Source organism: Mobula hypostoma, chromosome 24, assembly GCF_963921235.1.
Source record: "Mobula hypostoma chromosome 24, sMobHyp1.1, whole genome shotgun sequence".
Taxonomy (NCBI): domain Eukaryota; kingdom Metazoa; phylum Chordata; class Chondrichthyes; order Myliobatiformes; family Myliobatidae; genus Mobula; species Mobula hypostoma.
In genome coordinates, this window is record NC_086120.1 from 4,811,466 (window position 1) to 4,835,896 (window position 24,431).

The window sequence follows — 24,431 nt, forward strand, 5'->3', positions numbered from 1 at the left end:
TAAAAGCCATGAAGAAACATATAGTGTGAAATATTAAAATTCCCTTCCCACGTAACAGTGGCCAGGACACAGTTAGGTGAAAGGAGAGGAGGTAATATTGAAAGATGGGATAGTGCTTTCATCCCATGACACTCCCCTCTGCTGCTATTTTATGGTTGTAGATTGCAAGATGAACGTCCTTGTACTGTATTTAAGTCTCCCACTGTTCCTGGGAAATCTGACAGCAGATGGAAGTGGGAAGAGCTAGGTTACTGATTCAATAAGTGCACGTAAATGTTTTTTTAACTTTATGCTTTTTAACTAACTCACAACACTTAAAGGTGTTTTAAATAAACTTAATATTCTTTTAAACAATTTTAAGTATTTTTAAGATTTTTATTCATTATTTAAATTGTTTTATCTGCTTTTAAGGAAAGCTTAAAAGCTGTGATGTTTAATGGCCAGCGGGAATAGTCTGAGAGACGTGCCTCAGTATCTGCCACCTGAGCTCTCGTCTGCCTCATGGGATGACTGTGGTCTCCGTGGCAACACGAGGCTGTGAAACATCAATGGAGTGAGGCAGAGACCGAGCACAGGGAATGGGCTGGAATAGACTCAAGCAATGACTCCATTTTGTATTGCCCAGAAATCCCATTCTCCAAAATCCTGCTGTGGACAGGTACACAGAGACGAAAGGTTTTGAGGGATACAGGCTAAACACAGGCAAATGGGACTAGCACAGATGGGAACCTTGGCCGTCATGGATCAGTGAGGCCAAAGGGCCCATTTCTAAGCTTAATGACTTTATGACTATGATACATGCATCAGACCAATGAGACTACAGTTAAAAATCTCATCCAAAAGGCAGTGCATATGGAGTACATTTAAGCTGTGTTGCCATCATGGCTTTTGGGTTCTGGGTACAGAGAGGTTTCAAGGCTGATTTTATATATCACCTTCCCCTTTAACATTTACAGTAATCTTCCCATTATGTTTTCATGAATAGTTCATTTGACCTTTAACCCCAGAGTATTTCCTCCCACATGTGAACCAGATCAACTCTTTCAAGCTGACAGAGTTCTGTTTCCATTTCAACTCACAATAAAAAACCTTTGTTGGTATTCTTCCATCTTTGTTAGAAAATGAAGGTTCAGTGACAGATAACCCGAAGACATTGAGCTGCAAAATGATACTGGGCAGCCATCGCTATGAGTGGACTTCTCTTAGGAAGACTCCATCCAGGTACAAATCCCCATGGTTCAGAACATGACCTACAGATTTTCCAGGAAAATAGGTGGTCTCCTAATCATTTCTGCTGAGATGTTCCTGTACTACAACTGTAACACTGTTCCCTCTAAACTGTGCGGGTGCACGGCCGCACAGTAACTGGAATGTTCTCACTCACATAACCTTTGTTGCCATGCAGCTGGAAGTTTTTTTTATATAATGTTAATATAATTTTGAAATTATGTTGATATAGTCTTGAAATCTATGTTACTATGATTGTGAATACCCTGTAATTAATTATGTGTTAATGAATATATTCCATAAATTTTCTAATATATGTGCGTTATAGCCTTACTTTGAAACATTTTAGAACTTCAATGTATTTACATTGCCTGTGTTTCAAGTTACAACACTGAAAACCGCCATCATGCTGAACACTGACATTTTTCAAAAAACATTTAAATTGCCGCGCAGTTTTCAGGCTGTGTACAAATTTCCTGCTCAGACCAATGGCTGGTCCACGCAGCTATTAAAAAAATTAAAGGAAACATTGAACAGTAACCACACTAAAAATACTTAGCTGGTTGCAAAGCACTTAGGATATCCTTACGGTATGAACTGTGGACATTTGAATACAGGTTCTTTCTTTCTTTAAAAATTTTGATTGCATTCTGGCAACGTTGCATTGAAAAAAAGTTGACTGCAAATTGAAAGTTGACTTTCTGAAACTGGGAAATGGTCAAAAGTTCCTCGGGGTCAATATCACAAATGACCTGACTTGGTCCAAACAAGCAGAGTCTACTGCCAGGAAGGCCCACCAGCGCCTTTACTTCCTGAGAAAGCGAAAGAAATTTGGCCTGTCCCCTAAAACCCTCACCAATTTTTATAGATGCACTGTAGAAAGCATTCTTCTAGGGTGCATCACAACCTGGTATGGAAGTTGTCCTGTCCAAAACCAGAAGAAGCTGCAGAAGATCGTGAACACAGCCCAGCACATCACACAAACCAATCTTCCGTCCTTGGACTCACTTTACACCGCACGCTGTCAGAGCAGTGCTGCCAGGATAATCAAGGACACGACCCACCCAGCCAACACACTTTTCATCCCTCTTCCCTCCGGGAGAAGGCTCAAGAGCTTGAAGACTCGTACAACCAGTTTTGGGAACAGCTTCTTTCCAACTGTGATAAGACTGCTGAACGGATCCTGACCCGGATCTGGGCCGTACCCTGCAAATATCCGGACCTGCCTCTCGGTTTTTTTGCACTACCTTACTTTCCCTTTTCTATTTTCTATTTATGATTTATAGTTTAAATTTTTGATATTTACTATCAATTTGTACTCCAGGGAGCGCAAAGCGCAGAATCAAATATTGCTGTGATGATTGTACGCTCTAGTATCAATTGTTTGGCAACAATAAAGCAAAGTATATAAAGTTTAGTAGGAACTAACTAAATTGCAAGCTTCAATTTGGAGTCTGATGTCAAGGCAGATTTTTTGCAATGATCTACTGGTGAATGTTTTAAAATACTGTAGAGCTGGTTCATTAATCTCCACTTGCCAGCCAAGCCGGCTCTGGAAAATGAAGATTTATCTGACCTAACCCTGCAAAATGTCAACAACTTGCAGGAGTAAAGCACATGGCTGTAATCACTGGGTAGCTTAGCCAACAGCTGAAGGCATTGGATTTCAATAACCCATTGCATTGGTTCTTTGTAACTTCCAGCCTTCTCCTGGTTCACCTGGGATACCAGGCCACACAGTGTGCTGCTTGGAAATGTTCAGGTAACGCTCAGACCCCTTCTGCTGAGAGTATCTGTGGGAGTGCACGAGCTGCTGGGAAAATGTACTGACCTTCCTTCTCAATGCAACAGAACAACATACAAATCTTGCATGCGTCGCTCTTTCACCCCCTCCTCAATGACCCAACCTCCTCAGCCCTACTCCCAATGCTCCTACCACCCTCTCCCTATGATCTCCACAGTTTCCTCACTTGCAGACTCTAATCGGTTTGGATTGGCAACAACATCTCCTCCACAATCTCCATCAGCACAGGTGCACCACACGGCTGTGCCCGTAGCTCTTTGCTCTATCCGCTTTACACTTGTGACTGTGAGGCTATGCTCAGCTCCAATGCTGTATTCACATTGGCTGATGACACCACTGCTGCTGGCCAAATCAAAGCTGGTAACAAATCAGCATATAGGAGGGAGATTGAGGGAGCTGTGATGCCATAACAACAATCTCTTGCTCAGTGTCAGCAAAATCAAAGAGCTGATTATTGAGCAGGAGGAGGAAACCAGAGGCCCATGGGCCAGTCCTCACCGGAGGATCAGAAGTGAAGAGGGTCAGCAGCTTTAAATTCCTCAGTGTTGCTAGTTCAGAGGACCTGTTCTGGACCCAGCACTTAACAGCAATTGCAAAGAAAGCACAGTAGCACCTACACTTCCTTAGAAATTTACGAAGATTCAGCATGACATCTAAAACTTTTCGACAAGCTTCTATAGATGTGTAGTGGAGAGTATATTGACTGGCTGAGTCACAGCCTGTTTTGGAAAAACCAATGCCCTTGAACAGAAAATCCCACAAACCATAATGGATATATGGCCCAGCCCATCATGGGTGAAGACCTCCCAGACATTGAGCACATGTACATGAGACAAGAAAATCCGAAAATGCTGCAAATCCAAGCAACACACATAAAATGCTGGAGGAACTCAGCAGGCCAGGCAGTATTTCTGGGAAAGAGTAAACAGTCGATGTTTTGGACCAAGACCCTTCATCAGGAAAAAGATGTTTCCAGTCCTGGTGAAGGGTCTTGGCCTGAAACATCGACTGTTTACTCTTTCCCCTAGATGCTGTTTGGCCTGCTGAGTTGCTCCAGCATTTTGTGTGTGTTGTATCTGCCCTGGTGTTTTCTCTGTGTGTTTCTCCTGATGTGGATCTTTGTGAATTTGCTGTCCTGCTGAACAAGTTGGCACATTCCAGTTTTACTTCTAATACTCTATGATACGTTGATCTGCAAAATACACCATAGCTGCTGGTCCTAATCACTTCAAAGCACCTGGGTAGAAAATGCGAGTTTTGCTTCTAGGAGACACAAAGTCTGCAGGAACCTCAGAACCCTTCCAGCACTTGAAAAAAGATCACCAATCCTTCATTGTCACAAGGTTTATCTCCTCCCGAGCAGCCCACCTTCACCAGAAGGACTGCAGCTCACTGCCTTCTTCTCAAGGGAGATATATTTTGGGCAATAATTGCTAGTTCGGCCTGTAATCATATAAATTCATTATAAATACTGTATGTATCCCATTTAGCTTTGCCGCTACCTTCAGGGATCTAGGGACATGTTCTCCAAGATCCTCTGACACGTCTGCACTGTTCACTCTCCTACAAGCAAGAAATGTTGTCTCACCTTCAGGAAATCTGCACTGGGCTAATACCGACAGCATCTCTCATAGAAGTAAGACGTTTAATTATCACAGGAGGAGGCCCCAATAGTTTCCTTCTGTGCCTGAGCAGAATGTAGAGGCATCATCCATGCACACAAAAAGGCATGCAAGTGACAATAGTCGTACACCCTATGCACAGAGGATAGGGGCTGAGCTTATCAAGTTTCCAGGTACATACTGGAATTACGTGCAATTATTACACCCAGGTGGATTTAGGGAGCAGTGCTTTAGATAAAGCTCCATGATACGTGGACATGAGAACTGCTGAATAGGATTTTCCGGCGTTTGCCTTTCAGAGTGAAATCCTCTTTAGAATTGCACCTGGAACACGCTGTGTCCCTATCACCACTTGTAGGAAATGTGCAGCCGAGTAGCTCTGCTGATACTACAGAATGATGGGCTGCTGCTTATTCTTCCCAGCGCAGAAGTCACAAGTTGTTCATATAAAATGGGTACAGAATTCTGGAGTCATGGGAAGGCGTAGCTGAGGGAAGTTAGTGTTGGGCTTCTTGGGAGTTGTTGGGACTGTACTGCTCCAGCAAGTACAGGGTGTCCATCATGCATTGCAGATAGTTGTAGACGTTGGGAAGTCAGGAACTGAGACCCTCATCACTGGACACCCAGCCACTGATGTGTGCTTGAAGCCATAGGATTTATGTGGCTGGTCCTTATGAATTTCTGATCAATGGTGCCTCCCAGAATGTTAATGGTGAGGAACCCAGCAAAGGTAAAAGTACAGAGTGTCAATAAAGACCTTCTCTATTTGGATATGCAGTTATATGGAGATGTGGTTCAAATATTCCTTGCCACTTTTCACCCTTGGTTATCCAGGTCTTGCTGTATGAGGAATTGTGCACGATAATGCACTGTGAGTTTGTTGAGAATTTACCATGGCATTGAGAGTGACGGAAAGATAGATAGGCCAAGAACACCACCCTGAGTTGCTCGTGCAGTGTTGTTGTGCGGCTGGGATGACAGACCTCCAACAACCACAACACTCACTGTGAGCTGTGACTCCAGCCACTGGAAGTTTTTTTTATCGATTCCCATTAGCCAGTTTTATCAGGGTGTCTCGACATCATATTTAGTCAAAGTGAAAGTCAAATTTGATTTTATTGTCATTTGCACACAGCATCACAAGAAAAACACAAACTAAAAATAAATTAACTACAATTATACAAGGATGAACATCATTTGAACAAATAATAGCTATTGTAGTACAAAAGCAGCTCAAGCAATCAGAGTGTGGCTAAACTGCAGTGATTAAGGTTGTGCAGGTTGGTTCAGGAACAGAATAGCTGAACCACTTCTGAAGCCGGTGGTGAGGGATTTCAGCTTCTGTACCTCCTGCCCAGTGGCAGATGCGAGAAGATGGCAGAGCCCGTTTGGTAAGGATCTTTGATGGTGGAAATTGCTTTGTTGAGGGAGCACATCCTGTAGATACTACCGACAGTAGGGATAGATGTGTCTGTGATGTAGAGGCCTGAGCCAACTGGATAAATACTTCCAAAGCAGTCAGTCACACCTCATCTGGAACCAGCTCTTTGAGCCACAATTGGACCACAATGGTCCTGGTGCAAGACCCTGCATCAGTAGCTTATTGGTGAGGGTCACAACACCAATATCAATGACATCTTCCATTATGTGCTGATGGTTGAGGACAGACTGATAGGGAAGTAATTGAATTGTCTGGATATGTGTTGATTTTGTGCATTGCACATAACTACTTTACTGGGTACATGCTGGTGCAATAATATACTGGAACATCTTGGCTTGAGACACAGCTGGTTCTGGAGAGCAGGTCTTCAGTCTTACCATAGGAATGAAGTCTGGCTGTGTGAAGTGAAGTGTTCTCTCAGCTGCTTCAGTGTATACCATGATAGTGATTTCCCTTTAACAGTGGAGACTGAGTGAGGATTTAATTGAGGAGTTCAACTGTGAAGCAAACAGGAAGGATCTCTTTGCCTTTGCAAGTCAGAAGCTGGGGGTAAGGAGGGGTTAGGTCAGTATGGGGTGGATTTTGGGTCATATAACAAAGTATTATAAGAAAGTTAAAACTATCTTCTACCCAGGTCTTGAACTCACTGCTTGAAAGGGTGACAGGGACAGAAACACTTGTCACCTCAGAATTATGAATTCTTGAGGTGTCATAAGCCAAGAACATAGGTTAAGGGCTGGGAAGTGGGTAGCTCTTTGCCCAGCAGGGAAAATGGGCTGAATGGCCTCATTCCCTGCACCATGTACTTCAAGATGCATCAACTGAATGACCACTTCCATCTGCCACTGCAGTCAGCAGCAAGCTCCACACTCTTCTCATTCCCCAGGGTAACTCACATCCCTTCCACTGATCCAGTGCACCAGATACTCCATGTGAGCACTGCCAAACCCATATCAAAAGTGCTTTAGCTCTTTCCCAATATTTTGCTCATTTTCTGATCATCATCCTGGCACCAACATTCTCTCTGAGTTTCTCAAAGAAGCCTCTCACCTCCAAACTTCTCATTCTAGCCTCCCGACCCAACTGTCCCTTCATTATCCTGTCCCCTTATCTACTCTCCCACCCTCTTGTTCTTTTGTAGTTAACATAAAGCATGCCAACTCATCCTGTGATTAACTCTCCATTAGTCATTCCCAAAACTTTCCACTTCACCCAACACAACCTGACCCCTCCACATTCCCCATAATACCCACTGCCCACCATGTGGTGAGACCTTAGAGAAAAAGCCTTCATTTTGGACATGATGTGCAGTTTCTATATAGAATATGCATGCCTCAATACAACATGGCTCCAATGCATGCTGCAGGCATGCTTGTACAATACAGCTCCAATGTATCTTGCAGGCACAAACGTGTCTCCAGTCAATATCAAAGGAATGTCTGTGCAACACTGCTGCAATGCATAGTATAGGCAAGTCTTTAAACCAAGTCTCAATACACAGTATATATTGTTGACATGATTGCAAAACACAGCTCCAATCAATGCTGCAGACACAACTGTACAACGTGTCTCCAAAAAATACGACAGGCAGATTTCTGCAACATTGCTGCAATACATTCTGTAGGCATTCCTGTACACCAGGGCTCCAGAACACACTGTAGGCATGCTGTATGTAAGACTCCAAAACACATGTAGCCCCCCGGCCAGCCTCAGGGTCACTCGCCTCGCTGTCGTCGAGGGACACACACTATAGTCATGCATGTACACCATGATCCAATACACACCGCACGCAAACTGAACACCACGGCCCAATACACACCGTAGACAGAATGTACACCGCAGCCCAATACACACCGTAGACAAGCCTGTACACCACGGCCCAATACACACCGTAGACAAGCCTGTACACCACGGCCCAATACACACCGTAGACAGACTGTACACCGCAGCCCAATACACACCGTAGACAGGCCTGTACACCACAGCCCAATACACACCATAGACAAGACTGTACACCATGCTCCAATACAAACTGTAGACAGACTGTACACCGTGCTCCAATACACACCGTAGACAAGACTGTACACCGCAGCCCAATACACACCGTAGACAGACTGTCCACCAAGGTTCAATAAACACTGTAGTCAGATTGTACACCATGCTCCAATACAAACTGTAGACAGACTGTACACCGTGCTCCAATACACACCGTAGACAAGACTGTACACTATGCACCAATACACACCGTAGGCAGGCTGTACACCATGCTCCAAAACACACTGAAGACGGACTGTACACCATGGTCCAATACAGAGTGTAGACAGACTGTACACCATGGTTCAATACACACCATAAACAGACTGTACACCATGATACAATACACACTGTAGACAGACTGTTCAGCATGGTCCAACACACACTGTAGACAGACTGTACATCATTATCCAATACACACCGTAGACAAACTGAAAAACATGCTCCAATACACACTGTGGTCAGACTGTACACCATGATCCAATACACACTGATGACAGACTATACACCATGGTCCAATACACACTGTAGACAGACTATACACCATGGTCCAATACACACCGCGGACAGACTGTAAACCATGATCCCATACACAGTGTAGACAGATTGTATACCATGGTCCAATACACACTGCAGACAGGCTATACACTATGATCCATTACACACTATAGACAAGACTGTACATCATGGTCCAATACACACTGTAAACAGACTGTACACCGTGCTCCAATACACACTGTAGACAGACTGTACACCACGCTCCAAAACACACCGTAGACAGACTGTACACCATGGTCCAATAGACACCGTAGACAGACTGTACACCATGGTCCAAAACACACCATAGACAGACTGTACACAAAATTCCACTACACACTGTAGACAGACTGTACATCATGATCCAATACACATCGTAGACAGACTGTACACCATGGTCCAATACACACCGCGGACAGACTGTAAACCATGATCCCATACACAGTGTAGACAGATTGTATACCATGGTCCAATACACACTGCAGACAGGCTATACACTATGATCCATTACACACTATAGACAAGACTGTACATCATGGTCCAATACACACTGTAAACAGACTGTACACCGTGCTCCAATACACACTGTAGACAGACTGTACACCACGCTCCAAAACACACCGTAGACAGACTGTACACCATGGTCCAATAGACACCGTAGACAGACTGTACACCATGGTCCAAAACACACCATAGACAGACTGTACACAAAATTCCACTACACACTGTAGACAGACTGTACATCATGATCCAATACACATCGTAGACAGACTGTACACCATGGTCCAATACACACCATAGACAGACTGTACACCATGCTCCAATACACGCCGTAGACAGACTGTACACCATTGTCCAATACACACCGTAGACAGACTGTACACCGTGGCCCAATACACACTGTAGACAGACTGTACACCATGGCCCAATACACACCACAGACAGACTGTACACCGTGATCCAATACACACCACAGACAGACTGTACATCATGCTCCAATACACACTGTAGACAGACTGTATGCCATGGTCCAATACACACACTAGACAGACTGTACACCATGGTCCAATACACACCCTAGACAGACTGTACACCATGGTCCAATACACAACGTAGACAGACCGTATGCCATGGCCCAAATGACACTGTAGACAGACTGTACGCCTTGTCCCAATGCACACTGCAGACAGACTGTACACCGTGGTCCAATACAGAGTGTAGACAGACTGTATACCATGGTCCAATACACACCGTAGACAGACTGTACACCATGATACAATACACATTGTAGACAGATTGTTCAGCATGGTCCAACACACACTGTAGACAGACTGTACACCATCGCCCAATACACTCTGTAGACAGACTGTACACCGTGGCCCAATACACAACATAAACAGACTGTACACCATGGTTCAATACACACCGTAGACAAGCCTGTACACCATGGTCCAATACACACTGAAGACAGACTGTACACCATGATCCAATACACACTGTAGACAGACTGTAGACCATGCTAAATACACACAGTAGACTGACTGTACACCATGCTAAATACACACCATAGATTGACCGTACAACATGCTCCAGTACACACCGTAGACAGACTGTACACCATGATCCAATACACACCATAGACAGACTGTACACCATGGCCCAATAAACACGGCAGACAGACTGTACACCATGATCCAATACACACTGTAGACAGACTGTACACCATAATCTATTACGCACTGTAGACAAGACTGTACACTATGGTCCAATACACACTGTAGACAGACTGGACACCATGGCCGAATATACACTGAAGACAGATGGTACACCATGCACCAATAAACACCATGGACAGACTGTACACCATGATCCAATACACACCGTAGACAGACTGTCCACCATGGTTCAATAAACACTGTAGTCAGACTGTACACCATGCTCCAATACAAACTGTAGACAGACTGTACACCGTGCTCCAATACATACCGTAGACAAGACTGTACACTATGCACCAATACACACTGTAGGCAGGCTGTACACCATGCTCCAAAACACACTGAAGACGGACTGTACACCGTGGTCCAAAACAGAGTGTAGACAGACTGTACACCATGGTTCAATACACACCATAAACAGACTGTACACCATGATACAATACACACTGTAGACAGACTGTTCAGCATGGTCCAACACACACTGTAGACAGACTGTACATCATTATCCAATACACACCGTAGACAGACTGCACACCGTGGCCCAATACAGGCTCAATACACACCACAGACAGACTGTACATCATGCTCCAATACACACTGTAGACAGACTATACACCATGGTCCAATACACACCATAGACAGACTGTACACCATGGTCCAATACACACCCGAGACAGACTGTACACCATGGTCCAATACACAACGTAGACAGACCGTACGCCACGGCCCAATTGACACTGTAGACAAACTGTACGCCACAGTACAATACACACCATGGACAGACTGTACACCATGGTCCAATACACACTGCAGACAGATTGTACACCATGATCCAATACACACCATAGACAGACTGTACACCATGGCCCAATACACACTGTAGACAGACTGTACATGATAATCCATTACAAACTGTAGACAGACTGTACACTATGGTCCAAAACACACTGTAGACAGACTGGACACCATGGCCCAATACACACTGAAGACAGATGGTACACCATGCTCCAATAAACACCATGGACAGACTGTACACCATGATCCAATACACACCGTAGACAGACTGTCCACCATGGTTCAATAAACACCGTAGTCAGACTGTACACCATGCTCCAATACAAACTGTAGACAGACTGTATACCGTGCTCCAATACACACTGTAGACAGACTGTACACCATGGTCCAATAGACACCATAGACAGACTGTACACCATGGTCCAAAACACACCATAGACAGACTGTACACAAAATTCCACTACACACTGTAGACAGACTGTACATCATGATCCAATACAAACTGTAGACAGGCTGTACACCATTGTCCAATACACACCGTAGACAGACTGTACACCATGGTCCAATACAAACTGTAGACAGGCTGTACACCATTGTCCAATACACACCATAGACAGACTGTACACCATGGCCCAATACACAATGTAGACAGACTATACACCGTGCTCCAATACACACCGTAGACAGACTGCACACCATCGCCCAATACACACTGTAGACAGACTGTACACCATGGTCCAATACAAACTGTAGACAGGCTGTACACCATTGTCCAATACACACCATAGACAGACTGTACACCATGGCCCAATACACACCGTAGACAGACTGTAGACCATGGCCCAATACACACCGTAGACAGACTGTACACCATGGCCCAATACAGGCTCAATACACACCACAGACAGACTGTACATCATGCTCCAATACACACTGTAGACAGACTGTACACCATGGTCCAATACACACCATAGACAGACTGTACACCATGGTCCAATACACAACATAGACAGACTGTACACCATGGTCTAATACACAACATAGACAGACTGTACACCATGATCCAATACACACCATAGACAGACTGTACACCATGATCCAATACACACCATGGACAGACTGTACACCATGATCCAATACACACCATGGACAGACTGCACACCATGGTCTAATACACAACATAGACAGACTGTACACCATGATCCAATACACACCATAGACAGACTGTACACCATGGCCCAATACACACGGCAGACAGACTGTACACCATGCTCCAATACACACTGTAGACAGAATGTACACCATGATCCAATACACTCTGTAGACAGATTGCAGACCATGATCCAATACAGACCGTAGACAGACTGCACACCATGGCCCAATACACACCGTAGACAGACTGTACGCCATGGTCCAATACACACCGTAGACAGACTGTTAAGCATTGTCGAATACACTCTGTAGACAGACTGTACGCTATTGTCGAATTCACACTGTAGACAGACTGTTCACCATTGTCGAATACACTCTGTAGACAGACTGTACGCTATTGTCGAATTCACACTGTAGACAGACTGTACACCATGGCCCAATACACACCGTAGACAGACTGTACACCATGATACAATACACACTGTAGACAGACTGTTCAGCATGGTCCAACACACACTGTAGACAGACTGTTCAGCATGGTCCAACACACACCGTAGACAGACTGTACACCATGATACAATACACACTGTAGACAGACTGTTCACCATTATCCAATACACACTGTAGACAGACTGTACACCATGCTCCAATACACACTGTAGACAGACTGTACACCATGATCCAACACACACTGTAGACAGACTATACACCATGGTCCAATACACACCGTAGACAGACTGTACACCATGATCCAACACACACTGTAGACAGACTGTACCCCATGGTCCAATAGACACCGTAGACAGACTGTTCACTATGCTCCAATACACACTGTAGACAGACTGTCCACCATGCTCCAATATAGACTGTTGACAGTCTGTACACCATGGCCCAATACACACCGGAGACAGACTGTACACCATGGTCCAATACACACTGTTGACAGACTGTACAACATGGTACAATACACACTATAGACAGACTGTAGACCATGGCCGAATATACACCGTAGACGGACTGTACACCATGGTCCAATACACACTGTTGACAGACTGTACACCATGCTCCAATATACACCGTAGACAGACTGCACATCATGATACAATACACACTGTAGATAGACTGTTGAGCATGGTCCAACATACACTTTAGACAGACTGTACACCATGGCCCAATACACACTGTAGACAGACTGTAGACCATGCTCCAATACACACCAAAAACAGATGGTACACAATGCTCCAATACACATCGTAGACAGACTGTACACCACGCTCCAATACACACTGTAGTCAGACTGTTCACCATGGTCCAATACACACCGTAGACAGACTGTACACCATGGCCCAATACACACCATAAACAGACAGTTCACCATGCTCCAATACTCACCGTAGACAGACTGTACACCATGATCGAATACATACCGTAGACAGACTGTACACCATGGCCCAATACACACTGTAGACAGACTGTACACCATGCTCCAATACACACCGTAGACAGACGGTACACCACGGCCCAATTCACACTGTAGACAGACTGTACACCATGGCCCAACGCACCATAGACAGACTGTACACCACGCTCCAATACACACCATAGACAGACTGTACACCATGCTCCAATACACATCGTAGACAGACTGTTCACCTTGCTCCAATACACACCGTAGACAGACTGTTCATCGTGCTCCAATATAGACTGTAGACAGACTGTACGCCATGGCCCAATTCACACTGTAGACAGACTGTTCACCTTGCTCCAATACACACCGTAGACAGACTGTTCACCTTGCTCCAATACACACCGTAGACAGACTGTTCATCGTGCTCCAATATAGACTGTAGACAGACTGTACACCATGATCCAATACACACTGTAGACAGACTGTACACCATGGCCCAATACACAATGTAGACAGACTGTAGACCACTGCCCAATACACACCGTTGACAGACTGTACACCGTGCTCCAATACACATCGTAGACAGACTGTTCACCTTGCTCCAATACACACCGTAGACAGACTGTTCATCGTGCTCCAATATAGACTGTAGACAGACTGTACGCCATGGCCCAATTCACACTGTAGACAGACTGTACACCATGCTCCAATACACAATGTAGACAGACTGTACACCGTGATCCAATACACAATGTAGACAGACTGTACACCATGCTCCAAAACACACTGTAGACAGACTGTACACCATGGCCCAATACACACCGTAGACAGACTGTACACCATGGTCCAATACACACTGTTGACAGATTGTACGCCATGGCTCAATACACACCATAGACAGACTGTTCACCATGCTCCAATACACACTGTAGACAGACTGTACACCATGCTCCAATACACACCGTAGACAGACTGTACACCGTGCTCCAATACACACTGTAGACAGACTGTACACCATGCTCCAATACACACCGTAGACCATGATCCAATACAAACCGTAGACAGACTGTACACTATACTCCAATACACACCGTATACAGGCTGTACATCATGCTCCAATACACACCGCAGACAGACTGTACGCCATGGCCCAATTCACACTGTAGACAGTCTGTACGCCATGCTCCAATACACAATGTAGACAGACTGTACACCATGGTCCAATACACACTGTTGACAGACTGTACACCATGCTCCAATACACACCGTAGACAGACTGTACACCGTGATCCAATACACACTGTTGACAGACTGTACACCATGGCCCAATACACACCATAGACAGATTGTACACCATGGCCCAATACACACTGTTAACAGACTGTACACCATGGCCCAATACACAATGTAGACAGACTGTACACCGTGCTCCAATACACACTGTACACCGTGATCCAATACACTCTGTAGACAGACTGTACACCGTGATCCAATACACACTGTAGACAGACTGTACACCGTGATCCAATTCACACTGTAGACAGACTGTACGCCATGGTCCAATACACACTGTTGACAGACTGTACACCATGGCCCAATACACACCACAGACAGACTGTACACCATGGTCCAATACACACTGTTGACAGACTGTACACCATGCTCCAATACACACCGTAGACAGACTGTACACCGTGCTCCAATACACACCGTAGACAGATTGTACACCATGGCCCAATACACACTGTAGACAGACTGTACACCATGGCCCAATACACGATGTAGACAGACTGTAGAGCATGGTCCAATACACACTGAAGACAGATGGTATACCATGCTCCAATACACACCGTAGACAGACTGTACACCATGATCCAATACACACTGTAGACAGACTGTACACCATGGCCCAATACACAATGTAGACAGACTGTAGACCACTGCCCAATACACACCGTAGACAGACTGTACACCATGCTCCAATACACACCGTAGACAGACTGTACACCGTGCTCCAATACACACTGTACACCGTGATCCAATACACTCTGTAGACAGACTGTACACCGTGATCCAATACACACTGTAGACAGATTGTACACCGTGATCCAATTCACACTGTAGACAGATTGTACACCATGGCCCAATACACACTGTAGACAGACTGTACACCATGGCCCAATACACACCATAGACAGACTGTACACCATAGTCCAATACACACTGTTGACAGACTGTACACCATGGCCCAATACACACCATAGACAGACTGCACACCATGGCCCAATACACACCGTAGACAGACTGTACACCGTGCTCCAATACACACCGTAGACAGATTGTACACCATGGCCCAATACACAATGTAGACAGACTGTAGACCATGGTCCAATACACACTGAAGACAGATGGTATACCATGCTCCAATACACACCATAGACAGACTGTACACCATGATCCAATACACACTGTAGACAGACTGTACACCATGGCCCAATACACAATGTAGACAGACTGTAGACCACTGCCCAATACACACCGTTGACAGACTGTACACCGTGCTCCAATACACACCGTAGACAGACTGTACACCGTGCTCCAATACACACTGCACACCGTGATCCAATACACTCTGTAGACAGACTGTACACCGTGATCCAATACACACTGTAGACAGACTGTACACTGTGATCCAATTCACACTGTAGACAGACTGTACGCCATGGTCCAATAAACACTGTTGACAGACTGTACACCATGGCCTAATACACACCATAGACAGACTGTACACCATGGTCCAATACACACTGTTGACAGACTGTACACCATGCTCCAATATACACCGTAGACAGACTGTACATCATGATACAATACACACTGTAGATAGACTGTTGAGCATGGTCCAACATACACTTTAGACAGACTGTACACCATGGCCCAATACACACTGTAGACAGACTGTAGACCATGCTCCAATACACACCGTAGACAGACTGTACACCACGCTCCAATACACATTGTAGTCAGACTGTTCACCATGGTCCAATACACACCGTAGACAGACTGTACACCATGGCCCAATACACACCATAAACAGACAGTTCACCATGCTGCAATATTCACCGTAGACAGACTGTACACCATGATCGAATACATACCGTAGACAGACTGTACACCATGGTCCAATACACACCGTAGACAGACTGTACACCATGCTCCAATACACACCGTAGACAGACTGTACACCACAGCCCAATTCACACTGTAGACAGACTGTACACCATGGCCCAACACACCATAGACAGACTGTACACCATGCTCCAATACACTCCATAGACAGACTGTACACCGTGCTCCAATACACATCATAGACAGACTGTTCACCTTGCTCCAATACACACCGTAGACAGACTGTTCATCGTGCTCCAATATAGACCGTAGACAGACTGTACGCCATGGCCCAATTCACACTGTAGACAGTCTGTACGCCATGCTCCAATACACAATGTAGACAGACTGTACACCGTGATCCAATACACACTGTAGACTGACTGTACACCATGCTCCAATACACACCATAGACAGACGGTACACCATGATCCAATACACACCGTAGGCAGAGTGTACACCATGATCCAATACACACTGTAGACAGACTGTACACCGTGATCCAATACACACTGTAGACAGACTGTACACCTTGGCTCCAACACATTCTGTGAGTATGCTTGTACAACTCTACTTCAAGGTGTGAACATGTGCATTGAAAATTTTCTATTTATTTACTTCCCTGGCACCATTTACAGCACAGTTCTCATGACATTGCCCTGTTAATCTCAGCAATGACTGTTCTCAGTGACGAAATTCTGAATATGTCTTGCATGCTGACATTAATTCAGTTGTACAGGAAGATGTCCATCTTCTAGCTGTACACCAACCAGTTACTGAACATAACATAAAACACTTCTAATTCATTGCATGATATTCCAATAGAGCTGGAACAATCTCTGGCACTGTGACTCCTGAGCAACCTAAAGGAAAATTGCTCAAAGTTTGTATGTGGGTGCAATGGATAAAAATCCACGTGTATCTGTGCCTACCTGAAAAACATGTGCCTACGTGTAAAAATGTGTATGAGCTGCATAGCATGTCCATATACAAACAAGAGAAAATCTGCAGATGCTGGAAATCCGAGCAACACGCACAAGATGCTGGAGGAACTCAGCAGGCCAGGCAGCATGTATGGAAAAGAGTACAGTCGACGTTTCGGGCCGAGACCCTTCATCAGACTCTTTTCCATAGACGCTGCCTGGCCTGCTGAGTTCCTCCAGCATTCTCTGTGTGTGTCCATATGCATGTTTGTAGGTGTAAGTATATGTATATGCATGCTATGTTCATATGTGACAATGCGCCTGTATATGTATGTGCAAAATTAATTATGCATTATCGGAATGTCATTTGTAATGTCTCCGACCGCTGCAAATTTGAACATCTAAGAACATCTGAAGAACTTCTCCTGTGTTGGGAGATAGTGAGTAGCCCAGCCACTACAGTTCGGGAGTCCTGGGCTCTCTGTCAATGCAATGCACTGTCAGAGACCCGGAGATCCAGAGATCCGGACTAGCCCGGCTCACTCGCTGCCCTCCAAGCGGCAGAGACCCGGAGACCCGGAGCTCCGGACTAGCCTAGCTCACTCGCTGCCCTCCAAGCGGTAGGTGGTAGCTCACCCGGGTTGCTGCTCCGGAAGCTGAAGGAAGACGTAGCACCTCCCCTCCCCTCAACACCCACCACCCACCCACCCTGTCCACAGCTGCAGGGGAGGGGGTTGCATTTCCAGAACTTGCCCGGTAAAACACTTCTCAAAATGCCAACCTGTCATCAAAACAGTCCACAGTAGTGGATTTTAGTTCATTCGGAAAAAACAAAAGCTGCCTGGTTCTCCATTCGCCGAAAGCTTCAAACTACCCTAGGTACCATGCTGAAACAAATTGTCCAATAAATGGTTAATTTGCTTTCTCGCTACACCCATGAAATAGACAGAGAGAATTGAAGCAGCCAACTTTCTGTCAGGATGGAGCATCAGCTTACAACTGGTCAGAGGCGACAACGGATCACGGCGGTCATATTCTTCAATGGAAGAACGAACCCGGGTGACGCAGCCCGGAGATCGGCGCTAAGCGGGCACCCACTCCCAGCTTCAAGATCTTCGGCTTTGCAGCCATATTGGGTTCAGTGAGAAACACCGCTCGCATCCCAGCCATTTCACAATTTCAAATCAAAATACAGTCTAAACCAGCGTGCCGCAACAAAGGAAAGGTGTGACCACAATGAAATCTCAGCTGAACGCAAAGCGCTCAGTTTCGCAGCAGTAGTGTACAGGCACTGTCCCAGCCCGAGGCTCTGTGTACCCTTCCAGTGAAATGCCCACAGACAGCAGTCTAGTGCTACACCCACTCCCACCCACACCGGACCCGTGGATCAGTAGCCTGTTCCATAGGATCACATTGAAGTCACTTACTCCATTGCCAGTGCCATTCGCCCCGCGCTGCGGCTGGTTAGGGAGGAGGGTGTCTGTGTGATCCGGGTGGAGAAGGTGCAGTCAGGTCTGTGTGCACAGTCGGAGGGTGCTTGTTTCACTCAGAAAGCTCCCCCCTTGCTTTGACAGCCTGATATCCGCGAACAGATTCACATCTCAGTGGCTCTGTCCTGTGCTCACCCAGCTCGCAAGCTCCACTTGCGGCAGTATCGTCGCACCCCTACTGGAGACTGCCAGCATTGCCGATTGCCCAGCGCGGAGCTGCCCGAGGGTGATGCTCTGTGCAATTCAATTAAAAACCGGTGTCACGCAGGGGACAGTCACTTCGCGCAAAACACCCAGAATCTGAAGTCTTTATTGTCTGCGCTTGGCTGCAATAATTGCAGATGGGATAACAGAAATAGGACTAACGACAGGGACTAGCGATGCAGTCTCAGGAAGGTCTCGGCCAATGAAATACTCCCCAAGCCGGCCACCCTTGTGACATATTACATACAATTGCCAATTCGGGGACAGGCTCCCTGAAAGGTAGCTATTCTTTGGCGATGTTGTTGGGAAACATCCGGGTGTTGATCCGGTAAACACACAGGATTCCCAGGACTGTTGGGGAGGCGGGTAGGTGTGGTCTGGTTTCGTGCCCTACTTGAAAAGTGACATCTTTGACACAGCAGCATTCCCTCAGGACAGAAGGGGAGTATCAGACTAGCCTAGCAGGCAGGGGATTGAACCCAGAAAGTTTGAACACCACTCCTGGCAAAGGTACACAGTTAGCGTCGCAGAGTTAGACCGCACGGAGACAGCCACCCCCCCCCCCCCACCGCCCGCTTCACTGATCAATGCAGACCACCTCCCTTCATGAAGCCAATCCCATTTTCCTGCATTTGGCCCATATCCATCTAAGCCTTTCCTATCCATATCCAAATATCTTTTAACCATTGTAAACGTGACCAGCTCCACCACTACCTCTGCCAGCTCATTTCATACACTCACCCCCCCCCCCATGTGAAAATGTTGCCCTTCAAGCCTCTTCTTACACTTTAAACCTCTGCTTACTAGTTTTGGTCTGCACTACCCTGGCAACGTGCCTTTGGCCCCTTATACACCTCTAGTTTTATAAACCTCTGTAAGGTCATCTCTGAACCTCCTTTGCTCCAGGGAAAGACACCTCAGCCTATCCAGCCTCTTCTAATAACCAGACCTCATAACATGCTCATAATCTTTCCTGTACCCTTTCTCGCTTGTAGCTAACTACCACATATAGCAGCAATCTACATTCACAGAGCAATTTTACTGCAGTAAACATTCTTTTGAGGCAGAGTTAGGCAAAGAGTGACATCAAGCCGGTGGGGGTAGGGGTACAGGTGGCAATTAGAGAGATTGAAGTAGGAAGGAAACATGTTCTACTGAAGGTGTGTGCAAATGGTGGAATGATGGAGTCTGGGTGTGCAAATGCTGGAGTGATGGAGTCTGGGTGTGCAAATGCTGGAGTGATGGAGTCTGGGTGTGCAAATGGTGGAATAATGGAGATTGGGTGTGCAAATGGTGGAATGATGGAGATTGGGTGTGCAAATGGTGGAGTGATGGAGTCTGGGTGTGCAAATGGTAGAGGCAGCAGCACAAGTACCTGGATCCCAGGAGGGGAAGACCATTACAAAGGAATACTGACATGATGAGAATGGTAACTTGTTGCCCAGAGCAGGGCAAAGGACAGGAGAGCTGTGGTGTTGCCTGGGACGTGGAAGCACCGTTTGTGGTCAAGATTAGAGCATCGGGATGGGGATCGGACACCATCAGGACTGGGACAAGACCATCAGTGGGGACAGGATGCTGGCAGCCTTTGGGATGGCCCAGAGCCTCAGCTCAGCCCCAGGATGGAGCCAAGGGCCCGTAAGCAAGATATTTTCAAAATTGGAGACAGAGGAGGTGGCAGAGGCTGGAATCTGGAACAGAAAAATAAATGGTTGGAGGAACTCAAAGGGTCAGGCAGCATCTCTGGAGTGAAAAGGTGGAACTGAGAGAATTAAAAAAAGTCTGGTTCTTGCTGGTCAGCATTGTCCATGCAGTTGATAAAGAGACAGGTAAGCAAACATAGGATTACTGTAGATAGGTACAATGGACAACACAGGCATGCTCTGTTCCTGTCCCGTTACACTCCATTCTCCATTACTCCAGCAAGGAGCTCCTCTGGAGACAAGAGGAGTGTGAAGAATCTCACAGACTGACAACATCCAGATAATGGGATGTCACTGAGGGAGAGCTGGGCCAGAAATGTCACCGAGGTAGGGGAAGCAGGGGGATCAGAACTAAGTTCAAGTTTATTGACATGGGCATACCGTTCATTCTCAGGGTATAAGTAACACAAAAATCACCCGTTTGCTGCAGCAGCACAGTACATTACAAGCATGACAAACATAAATTACATGTACATTACTTAAATTATAGACTACTTAAACAGCAAAATTAACAAAATTAGACATAATGAAGCTAGTGATAAAAGAGGAGGCCCAGGATGTATTGCTGAGGATAATGGAATCAGGAAGGGAAGAGAATTGGTTACACACTTACATGTAGGTCCATTAACGGGCTGTGTTCCGCAGCAGGTGGTGCTGCTGTCTCAGTTCTCTAGGAACCTGGGTTAATCCTGACCTTGACTACATGGATTTTCCCCCCACCCCTCCCCAGGTACTCTGGTTTCCGCCCACAAACCAAAGAGGCATTGCTGGTTAATTGCCAGTGGGTAAGTGAGTGTCCAAGCAATCAAAAGGGAGTTAATGGACATATGTGTGAAAGTAAGTCATAAGAAATTAAGCTGAATAGGAGCAGGACTGATGGAATTGCTCTGCTGGGAGTTGGCGTGGACCCAAAGTATTGAATGGCCCTTTCCATGCTGTAATGAATGAAAAGAACATAGATCAGACATCTCAGTGATGTCACATTGGCTGAAGAATACAGCTTTTGTACTGCCGTGGACCTGCCTGTGATTCTGATTCTGGAACGGTGCAGTAATAACAGGGTTGTCGTAACGGGAGATTTTAATTTCCCCAATATTGATTGGCATCTCCCTAGAGCGAGGGGCTTAGATGGGGTAGAGTTTGTTAGGTGTGTTCAGGAAGGTTTCCTGACACAGTATGTAGATAAGCCTACAAGAGGAGAGGCTGTTCTTGATCTGGTAATGGGAAATGAACCTGGTCAGGTGTCAGGTCTCTCAGAGGGAGAGCATTTTGGAGATACTGATCACAATTTGGATCCAGAACTGGCTTGCCCACAGAAGCCAAAGAGTGTTTGTAGATGGGTCATATTCTGCATGGAGGTTGGTCACCAGTGGTGCGCCTCAGGGATCTGTTCTGGGACCCATACTCTTTGTGATTTTTATAAGTGACCTGGATGAGGAAGTGGAGGGATGGGTTAGTAAATATGCCAATGACACAAAGGTTGGAGGTGTTGTGGATAGTCTGGAGGGCTGTCAAAGGTTACAGCGGGACATTGATAGGATGCAAAACTGAGCTGAGAAGTAGCAGATGGAGTTCAACCCAGGTAAGTGTGAGGTGGTTCATTTTGGTAGGTTAAATATGATGGCAGAATATAATATTAATCGTAAGACTCTTAGCAGTGTGGAGGATCCGAGGGATCTTGGGGTCCGAGTCCATAGGATGCTCAAAGCAGCTGCGCAGGTTGACTCTGTGGTTAAGAAGGCGTACGGTGTATTGGCCTTCATCAATCGTGGAATTGAATTTAGGAGCCGAGAGGTAATGTTGCAGCTATATAGGACCCTGGTCAGACCCCACTTGGAGTACTGTGCTCAGGTCTGGTTGCCTCACTACAGGAAGGACGTGAAAACCATCGGAAGAGTGCAGAGGAGATTTACAAGGATGTTGCCTGGATTGGGGAGTATGTCTTATGAGAATAGGTTGAGTGAACTCGGCCTTTTCTCCTTGGAGCAACGGAGGATGAAAGGTGACCTGATAGAGGTGTATAAGATGATGTGGGGCATTGATCATGTGGATAGTCAGAGGCTTTTTCCCAGAGCTGAAATGGTTGCCACAAGAGGACACAGATTTAAGGTGCTGTGGAGTAGGTACAGAGGAGATGTCAGGGGTAAGTTTTTTACTCAGAGAGTGGTGAGTGCGTGGAATGGGCTGCCGGCAACGATGGTGGAAGCGGATAGGATAGGGTCTTTTAGGAGACTTTTGGATAGGTGCATGGAGCTTAGAAAAATAGAGGGCTATGGGTAAGCCTAGTAATTTCTAAGGCAGGGACATATTCGGTACAACTTTGTGGGCCGAATGGCCTGTATTGTGCTGTAGGTTTTCTATGTTTCTAATTCTGTCTCCTTTACCATAATATTGCAGAGGGATAGGAACGGACAAGTTAGGAAAGTGTTTAGTTGGAGTAAGGAGAAAAATGAGGCTATCAGGCAGAAACTTGGAAGCATAAATTGGGAACAAATGTTCTCAGGGAAACTTATGGAAGAAATGTGGCAAATGTTCAGGGGATATTTGTGTGGAGTTCTGCATAGGTATGTTCCAATGAGACAGGGAAAGGATGGTAGGGTACAGGAACCGTGGTGTACAAAGGCTGTTGTAAATCTAGTCAAGAAGAAAAGCAAAGCTTTCAAGAGGTTCAAAAAACTAGGCAATGATAGAGATTAGAAGATTATAAGGCTGGCAGGAAGGAGTTTAAGAATGAAATTAGGAGAGCCAGAAGAGGCCATGAGAAGGCCTTGGCAAGCAGGATTAAGGAAAACCCCAAGTATTCGACAAGTATGTGAAGAACAAGAGGATAAGATGTGAGAGAATAGGACCAATCAAGTGTGACAGTGGAAGAGTGTGTATGGAACCGGAGGAGGTAAAAGAGGTAGTTAATGAATACTTTGATTCAGTATTCACTACGGAAAAGGACCTTGGCTCTTGTAGGAATGACTTACAGTGGACTGAAAAGCTTGAGCATACAGACATTAAGAAAGAGGATGAGCTGGAGCTTTTGGAAAGCATCAAGTTGGATAAGTCACCAGGACCAGACAAGATGTACCCCAGGCTACTGTGGGAGGTGAGGGAGGAGATTGCTGAGCCTCTGGCAATGATCTTTGCATCAGCAATGGGGACGGGAGAAGTTCCAGGAGGGTTGCAGATGTTGTTCCCTTATTCAGAATCAGAATCAGGT

The 24,431-nt window shown here is 45.8% G+C and overlaps 1 protein-coding gene across 2 annotated transcripts in view; it reads right to left on the reverse strand.

The window, feature by feature from the left end:
• Nucleotides 1-24,431, reverse strand: part of palm1a (paralemmin 1a) — a 334,532-nt gene that overhangs the window by 254,985 nt on the left and 55,116 nt on the right. The window contains exon 1 of one of the 2 annotated variants that reach the window (XM_063032806.1): nucleotides 19,254-19,548. The exons of the other annotated variant lie outside the window; for it this stretch is intronic. Within the exon in view, the coding sequence (XP_062888876.1) occupies nucleotides 19,254-19,270 (17 nt within the window). The 5' untranslated portion in view covers nucleotides 19,271-19,548. Of the gene's footprint in view, nucleotides 1-19,253; nucleotides 19,549-24,431 lie in introns of those variants that run through there. 2 annotated transcript variants of the gene reach the window in all.